The sequence below is a fragment of the Hyla sarda genome, chromosome 4 (assembly GCF_029499605.1).
Source record: "Hyla sarda isolate aHylSar1 chromosome 4, aHylSar1.hap1, whole genome shotgun sequence".
NCBI lineage: Eukaryota > Metazoa > Chordata > Amphibia > Anura > Hylidae > Hyla > Hyla sarda.
In genome coordinates this window covers 19,451,011-19,468,923 of record NC_079192.1, presented here as the reverse complement: position 1 = coordinate 19,468,923, position 17,913 = coordinate 19,451,011, and the positions used below count along the sequence as shown (strand labels likewise).

Below are 17,913 nucleotides of genomic sequence, written 5' to 3'. Positions count from 1 at the left end.
AATGGCACGTGGCAATTTTTTGGGGGAATTTTTGAAAAAAAACATACAATAAAAAAAAAACATAACAAGTGGAAACACAGCCTAAGGACTCCATAGTGTTTTCAATGGGATTCTACCACTCTGTTCAGACTGCAGTGGACATTCCACCAGTCTTTGGGTGGAGTATCGCCGGACTGCATTGCATCTATGAGAAAGTGCACATGTGCGAGGCCCTACTGCCAAAGTATCCAGCGGTGCCTGCTGGGCCCAAGTGCTCGTCCATACTGCAGACTTTTACCCGGTGGAATTCCACTCTGGCGCCACTGAATACTTTGGCGGTACGACCAACGTAACTTCAACCAAAGAATGAGGGTATTGAAACTTTTTTTTGACTTATTTACATTTATTACTTTATTTATTTATATATATATATATATATATATATATATATATATATTTACTATGTTTTAGTCATTTACACTGTTTAGTGCTTTGTTATAGAACAGCCCTGATCAGTGTGATCAGTGCTCTGTTGCTCTAGATTGCCAAAGCAGCCTGGAGGAGTAGAGGGAAGATCAGATGGCACAGAGGCAGATTAGGACCCTCCAGCCATCATGCCAGCTGATCAGGAGCCCATGATCACTCTGCGGTGGTCCTGGTCAGCTTCACTAAGAGAGCGGCAACAGTTTTTACTGGCTTTAGATGCCGCCATTAACTTTGATTGCTGAATCTAAAGGCTATTAGCTGTGTCTGAATCTAAAGGGTTAATAGGCTATTGGCTGTGGCTTATAGAATGATATAATGGTAGAATTCCTCTCCAAATCCGATCCCCCCCCCCCCCACACACACACACAAAATGTTCTCATATGTCCTAAGGAGGGAAAGGGTTAAGGCTGTCTGACTATATTGCCTGTTGTTAGGTCATACTAAGGTACAGTCAGTAACCACCAGAATGCAAAGAGTGTAAAAACTGTCCATATCCTTTGGTACAAAATAAACCTGTTCCTCTTTGAGTTAATGAGTAAAATCTTTGAAGTTATGTAGGGTAGCATGGCCAAGGGGCCCCCTCCCATAGACATGCACTGAGAGGGCATGGCCATGACATCACAAGTGGGCATGGTCATGACGTCACGAGCCTCGGGGGCTGAACCCGACGCTCTAAATGAACGCCTGGTGCAGCAGAAAGATTGCGGGGGTCCCCAGCAGCGGGACCCTTGCGATCAGACATCTTATCCCCTATCCTTTGGATAAGGGAAAAAGATGTCTTGGGGCAGAGTACCCCTTTAAAGGAGTACTGTGACGAAAATGTACTTATTTCCTATGCACAGAATAGGGGATAAGTAGCAAAGTAGCATGATCGCGGGGGGGGTCCCTTCAATAGGATAGAAAATTGGCTGAGGTGTGGAATAAAGAGGAACCCCTTCCCTCCCTCTTCATAAGTTGACATAAACTCTAATTTGGTGATCCCAAACCTAGTCCTCAAGGCCACCAACAGTCCAGGCTTAAAATGTTTCCCTATTCTGATCCAATGAAGTAACTGAAAAATCTGGAATGTTGGTGGGCCTTAAAGGGTTACTCCACCCCTAGACTTCTTATCCCCTATCCAAAGGAACCCCCATGGGGAACCCACTTGGAACCCCCATGATCTCTCCTGCAGCACCCATCATCTGGTGCACAGAGCGAGCTTCACTCCATGCCTGATGACTGACGATGCAGGGGCCGGAGGATGGTGACATCACGGCCCCGCCTCTTCGTGATGTCCCGCCCCGCCTGTGATGTTACGATCCTCCGGCCCCTGCATCACCAGTCTAGGAAAAGATGTCTAGGGGTGGAGTACCCCTTTAAAGGGGTATTCCACAGCTAGGCTTTTTATTACCTACCCCCTGCTGCTGCTGGGACCCCCGCAATCTCCGTGCAGCACCCAGTGTTCTGAACGATTGCTGGGTTCCGGCGGCAGTGGTTGTGACATCATGCCACGCCCCCCTTGTATAGTCATGCCACGCCCCCTGCATTCATGTCTATGGGAGGGGACGTAGCATAAGGTCATGACCACTGCTGCCGGAACCCAGCATTGTTTCTGAACACCGGGTGCTGCACAAAGATCGCAGGGGTCCCAGCCGAGGGACCCCCATGATCAAACATGTTATCCCCTTTCCTTTCGATAGTGGATAAGATGCCTAGCAGTGGAGTTCCCCTTTAAGGACTGGGTTGGGGGCCACTGATCTAGATCTTCTTGTCTTTCCATAAATTATGGCATCTGGATCTTTGCTATAAGACAAGGAATGTAGAGCACACTTGAGGTTGGGTAGCCAATAGGTCTAAGACGTTGGAGTCGGCTCCAGGCTCTCTAGGAACATTGAACACCACCGATGCCGATTATTTGTCCCTTCTATTTATACACATGTAATATCAGGACGATCTCATGGAAACTTTATTATACAAATATTTTTCATCACTCTTTTAATTACGGTGAAAAAAAAATCTAAACATGTAATAAAAAATACAATTTCATGGTCTACATTTCCTTCTACAGAATCCACACAGGGTCACATGTACAACAATCCGATGATGTCCAGCGGGGTCCCAGCGTTGACATACAGGGGATAGTCGTGGCTGCACTGCCCCGCCTATCCGACTGTTGCTGACCGTGGTATAAAGCATTTTTTTTTGCCTGGTCAGCGCTGCTAAAAAGCAGTAAATGTTCTGTCTAAGTCGTAATTGTAAACAACTGTGTTACCCTGGGATAAGTTTATTGGGAGACAATTTCATGACAGTTGCGCTTTAAAGGGGTACTCCGCCCCTAGACATCTTTTCCCCTATCCAAAGGATAGGGGATAAGATGTCTAGAGGCGGAGTACCCCTTTAATAGGATACAATCAGTCTGGGGCCTCATGTACACAGCAGTATGATGTACAAGTGACACAATACACAATCATAGAGTTTTATAGGCCCCTTCTGTACCTCCATAGGCTTGCAGTTTTATATAGAGGCATATAGATTTTATCTTACAAGAAAATAAATTGTACTGTACTCAACCTGATGTTGTTATATGGAGGTATTTTCTCCCAGAGGCATTGCTTCTAGGGGAGGAGACAATCTTTGAAGGGGTTCTGCCATTAGGACTATGAACCTCTGACCTATGAGCCAAAGCCTTATTTTATAAACAATGAAGACGTTGTAATGTCCGTTTTTTTTATTTTTGTGTTTTTATGTCTTGGGGTCTGTTCAGACAATGGTAATTTTTTTTCAGAGCAGTTTCCGTTCTAATTCATCCTGTGCTGGGAAGAGTTAATGCTCTTAGCCAATTGCAACTCAGGTGTGGCTATTTAAAACTAGCTTTGCTGCACTCTGGTGGCTGGTGATTTGTGCCACTATGACTATTTTTTATTATGCAGCTTAGCTATTGTGTTATGCTGTCCATGTCTGCTTAATCATGCACCTTGTATTTATCTTTAAATATTTCTATGTTTTAACCATGGTTAATAGTCCTGTTTATTATAGATTTTAGTCTGTAGTACATTTGTCGGTTTTTAGGATTATGTATGTCCATTCTGCTTTAACTTTGTATCTTAGTCTGTGTTCACACCGTGAGTCTCGTTTGTATAATTTCTGTTCTGGTATCCTGGTTCCTTATTTGGTTTTATGGAGTCTGTTCAGACTCATCTGTTTATCAGTCTAATGTTCCATGTATTATATTTCTGTTTCCTTCTAGGTCCGTATCCTGATCACACGGTGGAGTGTGCCCGCTGGCTAGAAGTCTATATGGAGTTATTATTGCTGCCTACTCCTTTTGTGGAGTGGAATGTCGAATTTGTTTCTGTTCTGTGTCTCAGTGTGAGCAGTGTTCTATGTTCCTGATCAGTTTTGTGTTTAGCATTCAGTTCTTCTGCTTATCCCCTGCAATTCCTGGTTTCGGCTATAAACTCATACCATACCTAGTCTTGTTCATTTATTCATATCTGCTGTTTATCTGGATTACGGTTTATGAACTGTTTGTTAGTACACTATATCCTGCCCTGTTTGTGAGTTTATATTTTGTCTGGTGTATCTGGTTGTTTGGTAATTGTCCCGTTCTGTTTCTGGCCTGTGACCGACTATGGATATTTGTTTTTACATCCACTGCACTTTAGCACAGGTAGGGACCGGCACTGCGGTTGTCGATCCGCCGTTTAGGGTGGATGGGCAAGTAGGCAGGGAGAGTTTCCTAGGGACAGCTTAGGGCTCACTCTCCCTGAACAACCCCGGTCATGACAGACGTGCTCACATGTAACTGTGTGATGATGATTCTACAAGACAGTTCTCTCTTCACCACATGGCCAACATAGTCATCTGAATGGCTACCATGTATTACTATATTCGGGTCAAATGTGATGCTTGCCTGGACATTTGAGAGCTACACTTTAAGAATTGTTTAGGGTGTTCTGATCACAAATCTTTTTACAGATTCTTGATACACCCTCCCATTCCAGAGATATAAGGGTTTATACTTTGTCTGAAAATTCAGGAAATTAGTCAGATGGGCGGGAACCTAATTTTAATAATGGGAGTGACTGAAGTGATGGATGGGATTATACAGTCAAGGGGTGTGAATGTTGTACACTGAGGAGCGTGTCTGCACAATACAAACCCTCTGAGTGTATAATCCCGCCCATTATTAAAATTAAATTTACACCCATCTGACTCTCTGAATCTACAAACCCTCATATCTTAGGAACCGGAGGGCGTATCAAGAAACTGTATAAAGGTGTTTGATCGGGGCACACTAAGCTATTTAATGTGAGGGTGTGGCTCTTAGTCCAGGCAAGCACCTCATTTGGCCAGAGTAAGATTCAGGGGAAAATAGTATACCATAGTAGCCATTCGGATGACTTTGTTGGCCATCTGATGCAGATAGTACTGTCTCATAGGATCTACATCACACAGTCAAATGGGACCATGTATTTATCCTTTATAAGATGAGACTCTCTGCTTTGGCTCGTAGATCGGAGGTTCATAGACCCCTTCAAAAATGGTATCCTCCCCTCTGGGAGAAAATACCTCCATTAAATAACATCAGATTAAGAATCTCAATCTCAATTTTTTGAGAGCCACCCTATGGCAATGTATACAGAGCCATAGGAATCAGAAAGGCTCTGTGTGCACAGATCTACTGAGTGCATGTGGACTTACTTGAAGGGGCACTTCGCCCCTAGACATCATATCCCCTATCCTTTGGATAGGGGCTAAGATGTCTAGGGGTGGAGTATCCCTTTAAGGCCCTTTTACCTTTTTAAGGCCTTAAGGATAGGGGATAAGATATCTGATCATGGGGGTCCTGCTGCTAGGGACCCCCACAATCTCAGCTGCGGCACCCCTGACATCCGGTGCACAGAGTGAGATGTCATGCCAGATGCCTGGCGATGTGGGGCGGAGGCTCGTGACATGGGTGCAGCAGGGAGATTGCGGGGGTCCCCAGCAACAGGACCCCCACGATCAGACATCTTATCCCCTATACTTTGGCTAGGGGGATAAGATGTCTAGGGGCAGAGTATCCCTTTAAGGCCCTTTTACCTGGGCAGATCTGTGCATGTAAATGAGTGCCCACCTAGCCGATCGCTGCTCGTGTAATGGGCCTATTCATGGCTTGATCCATTGCCGGCCGCAAGAAGATCACTGGATCATTTGTGCAGCCCTATAAATTCAATCATTGTTGGCCAATGTGTGGCCAATAACCAAAACATTTAATGGCTGTCAACTGGGCAAAGAATGAGCCAATTTGTGGCTTTTTTAAGCCGGCTGATTATTGGGAATGATGTTTACTATGAATGGCTAATAATTATATAGAATTATATAGCATGGCCCGGCCCTATTTGTGGTCTGGGTCTATGTACTTAGTTATTTGAAAAATAATAGGATTGGATTCCAGCAAAGCCAAGAAGGGACACCATGATGGAAAACACATTTTGATCCCATTGCTACAGATTTTATTAGACCTGCTAAACCAGGGACGTGCACACATAGACTAGAAAGGGGGCTTGAGCCCCTGCCCTTTTGGTGCCTCCTCCTTAGGTGCCCTTTTTCCTGGACAGTGCTGCTGCTGCTGATATATCAAGGTAAATTAACTGCCTACTTTTTTACTTAAGCCCCTGCCCCCCAAAATGTCTGTTCACTTTCCTGCACTAAACAGACTCTCAATATACCCATTCCTCAAGTCTCATAAACCCATCATAAGAAGTCCTTCAAGGTTATGACAGTCCAGTGAGTCCGTGTACAGAATGCCAGATGTGAGATAACCTTACAAAAAGTATATGGCTTAGATTATCTTCAATGAGAAGCATCTACAACGTTCTACTGAAGGACATCCATATGGTAAGAACAATGTCATTGTGTGGATTATCGCTTGAGCTAAAGAGAGTACGTCATATTGGACAGACCGTAGAGGACCACCATGTGATCTATACGCTATGAGACAGGACTCTCTGCATCACACGTCTGATATCTTTGGATCCGTGACTTGTCGAAGTATTAGAGAAGGTGTCGTTGTTGAGGTTTTCAGAGAAGAACAGAGGACTTCTGCATTACGTTCAGATGAATATCAAAAAGGCTTTTGCTGGCAGAGTCATGGTCATAAGATGACTCCATCACTTCATCTTCTGCTTGTTGACTATGTCCCTCTCCATCTCGAGCTTCTTTCTTCTTCTTTCTGGAATTTCTTGAAGGCTGATACCATGGTTACCCACTCTGCAAGGAATAGCATGACAAATAGGACAGTATTAAAGGGGTTTAACGGTCTGGCATCAGTTGATTTATTTTACATCAACTAGTTAAACAGATTTGTTAATTGCTTCTATTTAAAAATCTTAATCCTTCCAGTATTTATCAGCTGATGTATGCTCCAGAGGAAGTTGTGTAGTTCTTTTCAGTCTGACCACAGTGCTCTCTGCTGACACCTCTGTCCATGTCGGGAACTGTCCAGAGAAGGAGCAAATTCCCATAGCAAACCTCTGCTGCTCTGGACAGTTCCTCACATGGACAGAGGTGTCAGCAGAGAGCACTGTGGTCAGACAGAAAAGAAATGTAAAAAAAATAAAAAAAAAGAATAGCATACCACAGTTGATTAGTCCTGGAAGGATTAAGATTTTTAAATAAAAGAAATCTGTTTAACTTTGTGGCACCAGTTGGTTTAATTTTTTTTTTTCCAGTGGAGTACCCCTTTAACTTTCATTTTGTTACTGAATCTCAAGAATTGATGAATGAGGGGGTCAGTAGATCCATAAAATGTGAATAACCTAGGGTCAACATGAGTTAGAAAGGATAATATCCATAGAGACGTACTCACCCTGGTTGGCTATCCGGAGGTTGTGGTAAAGGTTTAATAAATCCTTCCTTTCCTACGAGCCAATAAGTAAATTCTTCACCTTTTCCCTACAAGTCAACGAAACTGCAATAGATCAGCATGTGAGAGGAACACATAATGGTTTGGTTACCTAGAAGAGACTAAGTATTTACCTTGAGTTCGGTTTTACCCCTCACTTCTACCTTGTAACCTTCTTGTAATGAGTTCAAGATGTTGACTGTGCTGACGTTCACGTGGATACGGTAAGCTTTAAGAAATATTACGTAAGTCAATATGTGCCGACATCAGCATTTTATTACTTTCTATAGTGATAGTTACATTCATAGTTCAAGTCAGGGCCGGTTCTGCCTATAGGGAAAATAGGCAGCCGCCTAGAGTGCCCTCTTGATGGGGGCGCCATTCTACCCACTGCAAGAAAGTTAGTAACCAGCCAGCATCTGAAGCACCCACCCAGCCAGAACCACCGTTGTGTTAGGAGGGGGGTTTGCCCAGTAGTAGGTGATTACATGAGAAGGTTTGTTACAGTGTGTCACCACAGTAGTAAGAAGGGGTGTGTCAAAGGGCAGAGCCAATGGGCGGGGTCAAAATTAGCTTTTGCCTAGGGTGGAAAAAATCATTGAATTGGTCTTAGTCCAAGTCATTCAAGTTTAACTTATATCCCTATTGTATCTATACTGTGTTGATCCAGAAGAAGACAAAAAAAATTCCTTCCCGACTCCAATTTGGCATCAGAATAAATCCCTGTATCCACTTTCTGCACCTATAAATCGAGTATCCATAACCTGTAATGTTATTACTCTCCAGAAATGTATCAAGGCCCCTCCTCCTGGACTCTTTTATTGACTTCACCATGACCACTTCCTCTGGGAGAGAGTTTCATAGTCTCACTGCTCTTACAGTAAATAATTTCTGTGCTGGAGTAGAAACCTTTTTTCCTCTAGATGTAGCGGATGCCCCCTTGTTATACATGGTGATCTGTTATGGTCCGTATGCTCATAAATATTGAATCACCAATTAAATAGATTAATCACTTGGTGCACTAGGACATACATGTACGGCCTGAGTTCCCTCCCGGCTATGAAGCGAGCGCAGGAGCTGTGCTCACATCATAGGCTATGGGTTCTGGCTGCTGATAGCAGCCGGGACCCACAGCCTATGATGTGAGCACAGATCCTGCGCTCGCTTCATATCCGGGACGGGTCTCTGGGCGTACATGTACGTCCTAGTGCACCAAGTGGCATCACCAGCTATGGTGGACATCAGAGATCATGCCGATGCCTGCCATTAACCCTTTAGATGCCATGATCAATACAAATCACAACATCTGGAGTATGCAGTGATTGTACCTTATTTTGTTTAAAAAGTATGAGTTTTTTTTTAAAGTAGTATAATAATAATAAACCCCTCTTTTTCGGCTTTTCACAATGCAATGTCGGGTGAGTTGGATTTTCCTGGTGCGACATGTCTCAGACACTGTGCACCAAAATAAATTGGAAAAACCCGACAAAAACTAGTGGGTTTTAGCTTAGTAAATGAGGGTCAGTATGTTTGTTTTATCGTAAAATGTACTGCATAAAAATACCCCCCTCCCCCCAAAATAAATTTAAAAAAAAATAATAATAAATAAATAAAATTAGCAAAATTGCGGTGTTCGGATAAATTTCCCACCATCAATAATATTTTTTTGGATCTGCTGTGAATTTTATGGTAAAATGAAATTACAATTGGTCCCACAAAAAACAAGCCCACATATGGGTCTGTGGATGAAAGTATAAAAGAGTTATGTCTCTTAGAATGATTTCCTGTGTCCTCAAGGCCAAAATGTGCTGTGTACTTAAGAGGTTAAAGGATTTGTACAGAATTTATAAAAAAAAAAAAAAAAAAAAAAAATCATGGCTTTTTTTATGCAAAAACAGTGCCACATCTGTCCATGGATTGAATCTTGTATTGCAGTAAAGTGAATAGGGCCGCTCTTCAATATCATTCACATCTTATGGATAGGTGCAGCACTGTTTTTGAAAAAAAAAACAGGTATGTTTAACAGGGTTATCCAGGAGGAGGAAAAAAATTTGTTTTTCTTGCTTCCGGCACTCCACTTGATGCGGGTACAACCCTGGTCACGTGTGATCATTGCAATGAGGTACCCGCCCATCCCAATCATCCCTTCTCGTAAATTGTACTTCTGAAACGAGAGGGAGGCGGAAGGGGATTATTGGGAGCCAGGAAAAGTGTTACTTTTCCCCCTCCAGGATAACCACTTTAACCAAAAATAGACAATCCTTTTAAAGGGGTATTCCAGCACTTTAAAAAAATATATTTAATAAGAGAATGGACACCCCTGTGGCCTGTGATTGGCTGAACAGGCAGGTCCTGCTCCTCTCAGAAGCAGCCTAAAGAGATAAGTGTTGGGCAGGGCCGGCTCTACCTATAGGCAGAATAGGCAGCCGCCTAGAGCGACCTCTAGATGGGGGCGCCGCTCTGTCCGCCGCAAGAAAGTTATTACAAAGTGTCTCTGGGTCCTGACAGCAACTGCTCAGCTCAAGTCCCTTTAGTCCTGTTTCCTGATAGCGCATGCCCCCCCAATCAATCGCCCCCCCTCCTGCTACAGTCAGTGATAGCGCTCCTTGTACACAGGAGCACAGTGTCGCTGCTGAACTGAAGGATCTGGCTGAAGGATCTGTGTGATGCTGTAGAAGAGGGGGGCTGAGCTGGAGTGGAGTTCACATGTCACCCCAGTAGTATGGTAACTACATGAGGAGGAGGTTTGCTACAGTGTGTCACCCAATTAGCTCTTGCTTAGGGGGGCAAAAATTCTTGCACCAGCCCTGGTGTTGGGTGACTGGAAGCAGAATGGGAGCTGCAGCCTGATCAGTGGAAGACTGGGGGTAGGTAAGTATATATATATATATATATATATATATATATATATATATATATAAATTTTTTTTAATATGTTTTCACTCCCCCATAATTACACTTTTTTTTTTACCCCTTAAAGTCCACACCCACTGTCACCTCCCATTGTAAGAAGCATTCTTAGGGGCTGAGTGCACTTTACAGGCTATGGGTCCCGGTTGATATCAGCAACCGGGACCCACGGCTAATGCCTGACATCGCAGATCATATTCGGCCCTAGGGTGAAGACAGTAACCAAAAAAATTAAATGAATGCAATAAAAGAAATCAGAAGAGGCCTGGATGTATTTCTGGAGAGTAATAACATTACAGGTTGAGGAAACTTTAAAGAGGTTATCCAGGAAAAAACTTTTTTATATATCAACTGGCTCCAGAGAGTTAAACAGATTTGTAAATTACTTCTATAACAAAATCTTAATCCTTTCAGTACTTATGATCTGCTGAAGTTGAGTTGCTCTTTTCTGTCTAATCCCCATAGTAAACCTCTTCTGCTCTGTGCAGTTCCAGAGACAAGCAGAGATGTCAGCAGAGAGCACTGTTGCCAGACAGAATAGAACAACTCAACTTCAGCAGCTGATAATTATTGGAAGGAGTAAGATTTACAAATCTGTTTAACTTTCTGGAGCCAGTTGATATATAAAAAAAACTTTTTCTCTGGAATACCCCTTTAAGGAATTTTTTCTCCTTGGTGTAGGACAATTGGAATCAACCCCATGAGTTTTTTTTTTTTTTTTGCCTTTTTCTGGATAAACACAGTAGGGATATACGTTGAACTTAAAATAGTAAAAAAAATGGACACGGCCCAATAGATACTATATGGCACTGGCTAGACTGAGCAACCCAACCTAACACCTATATCCACTGTGCAAAAATGCAAGGAAAGTAAAATAATAATATGTTGGAGCACAAAAGTCTATAGATATTTGGAAAATAATTTATTTAATATGTATAAAATAACATACATAAATAGGGGGTTCACAGGGCCCTTGTGAAATCACCCCTTAAAATATATGTAGAGTACCACCAATTATAGCCACTAGTTAGTGGAATTAGATACAGTAGTCTATGATAGCTGAGCTGGTCTTATACGGAATGACTGGAGTAACTTTTATGATTCCACAATGTAGTGCAGAACTCCAGGTAATTGTCAATACAATTATCTGGAGTCATGTACTTTATTGTATTGACAATTACCTGGAGTTCTGCACTACATTGTGGAATCATAAAAGTTACTCCAGTCATTCCGTATAAGACCAGCTCAGCTATCATAGACTACTGTATCTAATTCCACTAACTAGTGGCTATAATTGGTGGTAATCTACGTATTGGCTATATTTAAAGGGGTACTCCGCTGCTCAGCGTTTGGAAAAAACTGTTCCGAACACTGGAGCCGGCAGCTTATGATGTCTTAGCCCCACCCCCTCATGACGTCACGCCCCACCCCCTCAATGCAAGTCTATCGGAGGGGGCGTGACAGCCGTTACGCCCCCTCCCATAGACTTGCATCGAGGGGGCGGGGCGGGATGTCATGAGGGGCAGGGCTATGATGCCACAAGCTCCCGGCACCTGCTCCAGTGTTCAGAACAGTTTGTTCCAAACGCTGAGCAGCGGAGTACCCCTTTAATACCTACACAGTGCAATATTTACGTATTTTATTTGTGGCTATTTTAAGGGGTGGTTTCACAAGGGCCCTGTGAACCACCTTGTTACGCCGAGCGCTCCGGGTCCCCGCTCCTCCCCGGAGCGCTCACAGCATCCTCGCATTTGCAGCGCCCCGGTCAGACCTGCTGACCGGGTGCGCTGCAATATCCCTCTCAGCTGGAATGCGATTCGCGATGCGGGAGGTGCCCGCTCGCGATGCGCATCCCGGCTCCCGTACCTGACTCGTTCCCCGTCTGTCTTGTCCCGGCGCGCGCGGCCCCGCTCCTTAGGGCGCGCGCGCGCCGGGTCTCTGCAATTTAAAGGGCCACTGCGCCACTGATTGGCGCAGCAGGCTTAATCAGTGTGTTCACCTGTGAACTCCCTACTTATACCTCACTTCCCCTGCACTCCCTCGCCGGATCTTGTTGCCATTGTGCCAGTGAAAGCGTTTCCTTGTGTGTTCCTAGCCTGTGTTCCAGACCTCCTGCCATTGCCCCTGACTACGATCCTTGCTGCCTGCCCTGACCTTCTGCTACGTCCGACCTTGCTCTTGTCTACTCCCTTGTACCGCGCCTATCTTCAGCAGTCAGAGAGGTTGAGCCGTTGCTGGTGGATACGACCTGGTTGCTACCGCCGCTGCAAGACCATCCCGCTTTGCGGCGGGCTCTGGTGAATACCAGTAGCAACTAGAACCGGTCCACCAACACGGTCCACGCCAATCCCTCTCTGGCACAGAGGATCCACCTCCAGCCAGCCGAATCGTGACAGTAGATCCGGCCATGGATCCCGCTGAAGTCCCACTGCCAGTTGTCGCCGACCTCACCACGGTGGTCGCCCAGCAGTCGCAACAGATAGCGCAACAAGGCCACCAGCTGTCTCAACTGACCGTGGTGCTACAGCAGCTATTACCTCAGCTCCAGCAACCATCTCCTCCGCCAGCTCCTGCACCTCCTCCGCAGCGAGTGGCCGCTTCCGGCCTACGATTATCCTTGCCGGATAAATTTGATGGGGACTCTAAGTTTTGCCGTGGTTTTCTTTCGTAATGTTCCCTGCACTTGGAGATGATGTCAGACCAGTTTCCTACTGAAAGGTCTAAGGTGGCTTTCGTAGTCAGCCTTCTCTCTGGGAAAGCTCTGTCATGGGCCACACCGCTCTGGGACCGCAATGACCCTGTCACTGCCTCTGTACACTCCTTCTTCACGGAGATCCGAAGTGTCTTTGAGGAACCTGCCCGAGCCTCTTCTGCTGAGACTGCCCTGCTGAACCTGGTCCAGGGTAATTCTTCTGTTGGCGAGTACGCCATCCAATTCCGTACTCTTGCCTCCGAATTATCCTGGAATAATGAGGCCCTCTGCGCGACCTTTAAAAAAGGCCTATCCAGCAACATTAAAGATGTGCTGGCCGCACGAGAAATTCCTGCTAACCTGCATGAACTTATTCATCTTGCCACCCGCATTGACATGCGTTTTTCCGAAAGGCGTCAGGAGCTCCGCCAGGATATGGACTTTGTTCGCACGAGGCGGTTTCTCTCCTCGGCTCCTCTCTCCTCTGGTCCTCTGCAATCCGTTCCTGTGCCTCCCGCCGTGGAGGCTATGCAAGTTGACCGGTCTCGCTTGACACCTCAAGAGAGGACACGACGCCGCATGGAGAATCTATGCCTGTACTGTGCTGGTACCGAACACTTCTTGAAAGATTGTCCTATCCGTCCTCCCCGCCTCGAAAGACGTACGCTGACTCCGCACAAAGGTGAGACAGTTCTTGATGTGAACTCTGCTTCTCCACGCCTTACTGTGCCTGTGCGGATATCTTCTTCTACCTTCTCCTTCTCTGCTATGGCCTTCTTGGATTCCGGATCTGCAGGAAATTTTATTTTGGCCTCTCTCATCAACAGGTTCAACATCCCGGTGACCAGTCTCGCCAGACCCCTCTACATCAATTCTGTTAACAACGAAAGATTGGACTGTACCGTGCGTTACCACACGGAACCTCTCCTAATGTGCATCGGACCTCATCACGAAAAAATTGAATTTTTGGTCCTCTCCAACTGCACTTCTGAAATTCTTCTTGGATTACCGTGGCTTCAACGCCATTCCCCAACCCTTGATTGGTCCACAGGAGAAATCAAGAACTGGGGTACTTCTTGTCACAAGGACTGTCTTAAACCGGTTCCCAGTACTCCTTGCCGTGACCCTGTGGTTCCTCCTGTATCCGGTCTTCCTAAGGCTTATATGGACTATGCTGAAGTTTTTTGCAAAAAGCAAGCTGAGACTTTACCTCCTCACAGGCCTTATGACTGTCCTATTGACCTCCTCCCGGGTACTACTCCCTTGCCCTCTGGTTTGCCCGCGGTGGATGAAGTGACTCGGGATCTTTCCACCATATGGAAAGAGACCCAAAATTCTCTTTTACAGGCTTCATCCCGGATGAAAAGATTTGCCGATAAGAAAAGAAGAAATCCCCCCCATTTTTGCTCCCGGAGACAAGGTATGGCTCTCCGCTAGATATGTCCGCTTTCGTGTTCCCAGTTACAAACTGGGACCACGCTATCTTGGCCCTTTCAAAGTCTTGTGCCAGATTAACCCTGTCTCTTACAAACTCCTTCTTCCTCCTTCTCTTCGTATTCCCAATGCCTTCCATGTCTCTCTCCTTAAACCACTCGTCATTAACCGCTTCTCTCCCAAACTTGTTTCCCCCACTCCTGTTTCCGGTTCTTCTGACGTCTTCTCCGTGAAGGAGATTCTGGCCTCCAAGACTGTCAGAAAGAAAATTTTTTTTTTGGTGGATTGGGAGGGCTGTGGCCCAGAAGAGAGATCCTGGGAACCTGAGGACAACATTCTAGACAAAAGTCTTATCCTCAGGTTCTCAGGCTCCAAGAAGAGGGGGAGACCCAAGGGGGGGGGGTACTGTTACGCCGAGCGCTCCGGGTCCCCGCTCCTCCCCGGAGCGCTCGCAGCATCCTCGCATTTGCAGCGCCCCGGTCAGACCTGCTGACCGGGTACGCTGCAATATCCCTCTCAGCCGGGATGCGATTCGCGATGCGGGAGGCGCCCGCTCGCGATGCGCATCCCGTCTCCCGTACCTGACTCGTTCCCCGTCTGTCTTGTCCCGGCGTGCGCGGCCCCGCTCCTTAGGGCGCGCGCGCGCCGGGTCTCTGCAATTTAAAGGGCCACTGCGCCACTGATTGGCGCAGCAGGCTTAATCAGTGTGTTCACCTGTGAACTCCCTACTTATACCTCACTTCCCCTGCACTCCCTCGCCGGATCTTGTTGCCATTGTGCCAGTGAAAGCGTTTCCTTGTGTGTTCCTAGCCTGTGTTCCAGACCTCCTGCCGTTGCCCCTGACTACGATCCTTGCTGCCTGCCCTGACCTTCTGCTACGTCCGACCTTGCTCTTGTCTACTCCATTGTACCGCGCCTATCTTCAGCAGTCAGAGAGGTTGAGCCGTTGCTGGTGGATACGACCTGGTTGCTACCGCCGCTGCAAGACCATCCCGCTTTGCGGCGGGCTCTGGTGAATACCAGTAGCAACTTAGAACCGGTCCACCAACACGGTCCACGCCAATCCCTCTCTGGCACAGAGGATCCACCTCCAGCCAGCCGAATCGTGACACACCTATTTATGTATGTTATTTTATACATATAAAAAAATTATTATCCCAATATCTATAGACTTTTGAGCTCCACCATAGGTTGAACGAGATGGACTTTTTTCAACCTTATGAACTATGTAACTATTATATCTAAAAATAAAGAGTTGGCCAGTCGGTAAGAACAATCCAAGATGAATACTCACGGAGCCCGGTAGATTCCATACGAGATGCAGTGTTGACAGTATCACCGAAGAGGCAATACCGAGGCATTGTGAGCCCAACCACTCCAGCTACACATGGTCCTGGAGAAAAAAAACATGGATTAAAGTCAACACTATGTTATTACCCCACAAAAAAGGAAGAACATTCCTGCACATTTCTGCCTCCAGCCTCTGGGCCCTAAAGCAGCTGCTATTATTGGGATATCTGTTGCTAAACCCATAATTAGAACATATAGAACTTCTTCTCACCAGAATGGAGCCCGATGCGTATTCGGACTGGCACTTCAGGCATATGCCTCATTTTGAAGGACCCCACAGAGCTCAAGATATCCAGAGACATGTTAGAAATCTCAGCTGCGTGACGATTGTCGTTTCTTTTAGGCAGCCCAGATGCCACCATGTAGGCATCACCAATGGTCTCCACCTTTTATGAGAGAGACATAGAAGACAACATTAGGAAACTTTCTCTGCCGTGAACTAAAGAACATACACATTTCAGAAAGATATATTTAAAGTGTTACTGTCGTTAGAAATGACTTTTTTTCCCATTTAATTCTCCCTAAAAAACTAAGTAAAAAAAATGGCCACTAGGGGTTTCTGTCTTTTTAATTTAGCAAACAAACCCAGAATATTCAGCCTTTTTGGTCCTTCTTTTTTTTTTAAGACCAAAATCTCTGACAGCAGGGGGGGAGGGAGGTGTGGTTATCTCCATTATGTTCCTCAGAGCACAGACAAGATCCAGACAACTGCAGTCTTTAAGAAGAGAATCATTCACATGCACAGTGACAATAGATACAAGGTGCTAAACTATCATTTAAATGCAAAATGGTTCATCTTTGGTCATTTTATGAACCTATTTCTTGTGAATGTGAACCATATAGGTTCCACATGGCTGCTATAGGGTTACAAAAAGCATGCACTTTGGTTACAAAGCTGTGAAAATATAAAAAATCATTTTTTTTGGCAGGTTTTTCTTCTGTCCTTGCACCACATAGTTTCACATGGCTACATTAGAGTTATATAGAGCATGCATGGTTGCATTAGAGTTATATAGAGCATGTATTCAGCCAATATGCTTTGCAAATGTAAAAATGTTTGTAAAGACCTCATGACAGGGGGAGGGGAGGGGGAGGAGAGGAGCTCATCATGCTCCAGGGGAAACACCCCCAGCCTCTGAGAGGAATTCAGAAGACTGATCAGAGATATACATAGTTCAAAAAGTATTTTATATATTAATACATGCATATTATTATGCATACAAGTCTTAGGGCACAATACTACATCGATTTATGCATTTTTTTTCTTACTAATGACAGTAACACTTTAAGTGGAAAAAAAGACAGAATCTTGCACCTTGTAGACATCGTGAGATCCAATTATGGCATCAAATAATGTGTATAGGTCATTGAGAAGGTCCACAACTTCAATAGGATCACTCAAGGAGGAGATGGTTGTGAATCCTACTATGTCGCTAAAGTAAATAGTCACTTGGTCAAAGTATTCTGGTTCCACGGCGGTACCTGTCTTTAGAGCTTCAGCTACAGATCTAAGAGAGTCCACGAGATAAGTATAAATATGGATCTTTCATGTAAACCTCCTATGACATCATTCAGAATGTCCCATTTATCTCGTACGTGCAGTCTGTACCACTTACGGTGGAAGCATCTGGGTGAGGAGTTTGTCCGTCTTCTGCTTTTCCACCTCTAGTTCTTCAGTTCTCTCTCTGATCAGGTCCTCCAAGTTACTAGAGTACTGCTCCAGCATGCGAAGCATTGAGTCAATGATGTTTGTTTTGCGTCCGCGGTTTATTGTCTTAAACTTAAAATAAGGCGAAAAATATAGAAAACATTGAGAAAAAATAAAAATAAAAAAACAAAATAACAATGTTAGAAATGTCTGATATTTTACAATGTTTCTAACATAAAAATCGGTTATTATTTATTTTATTACCTTCTAGGGTGTTCCGGAGGGGTTAGTAAAATACACAATCTTTATGTAAGGAAAGTGAACAGGTGCACTCACCATAAGACGCACGGTCTTTTTTATTGGAGTGATATAATCCTATTAGTAAAGGGGGAGACATATGTCAAATGCAGGGGAGTACAGCTGACCGGAGGATACAGCCGTTTTGCAATAGTAGCTGCTGCAGCTGTAGTCCTTACTGAGCGCAAATGAGTGCGAAACGGCTGTGTACTGAGTGTGAAACGGCTGTTGCCTCCACTCAGCAATACA

General features: G+C 45.0%; 1 protein-coding gene across 2 annotated transcripts in view; it reads right to left on the bottom strand.

Annotated features, from left to right (window-relative positions):
• Positions 1-4,341: 4,341 nt before the first annotated feature.
• Positions 4,342-17,913, bottom strand: part of GUCY2D (guanylate cyclase 2D, retinal) — a 39,286-nt gene continuing 25,714 nt past the window's right edge. The window contains exons 13-19 of one of the 2 annotated variants that reach the window (XM_056570124.1): positions 17,336-17,499; positions 17,035-17,227; positions 15,931-16,105; positions 15,664-15,762; positions 7,468-7,562; positions 7,298-7,383; positions 4,342-6,699 (exon numbers count right to left, since the gene is read on the bottom strand). In XM_056570124.1, the coding sequence (XP_056426099.1) occupies positions 6,600-6,699; positions 7,298-7,383; positions 7,468-7,562; positions 15,664-15,762; positions 15,931-16,105; positions 17,035-17,227; positions 17,336-17,499 (912 nt within the window). In that variant the 3' untranslated portion in view covers positions 4,342-6,599. Of the gene's footprint in view, positions 6,700-7,297; positions 7,400-7,467; positions 7,563-15,663; positions 15,763-15,930; positions 16,106-17,034; positions 17,228-17,335; positions 17,500-17,913 lie in introns of both variants that reach the window. The other variant, XR_008892107.1, reaches the window with a different exon arrangement.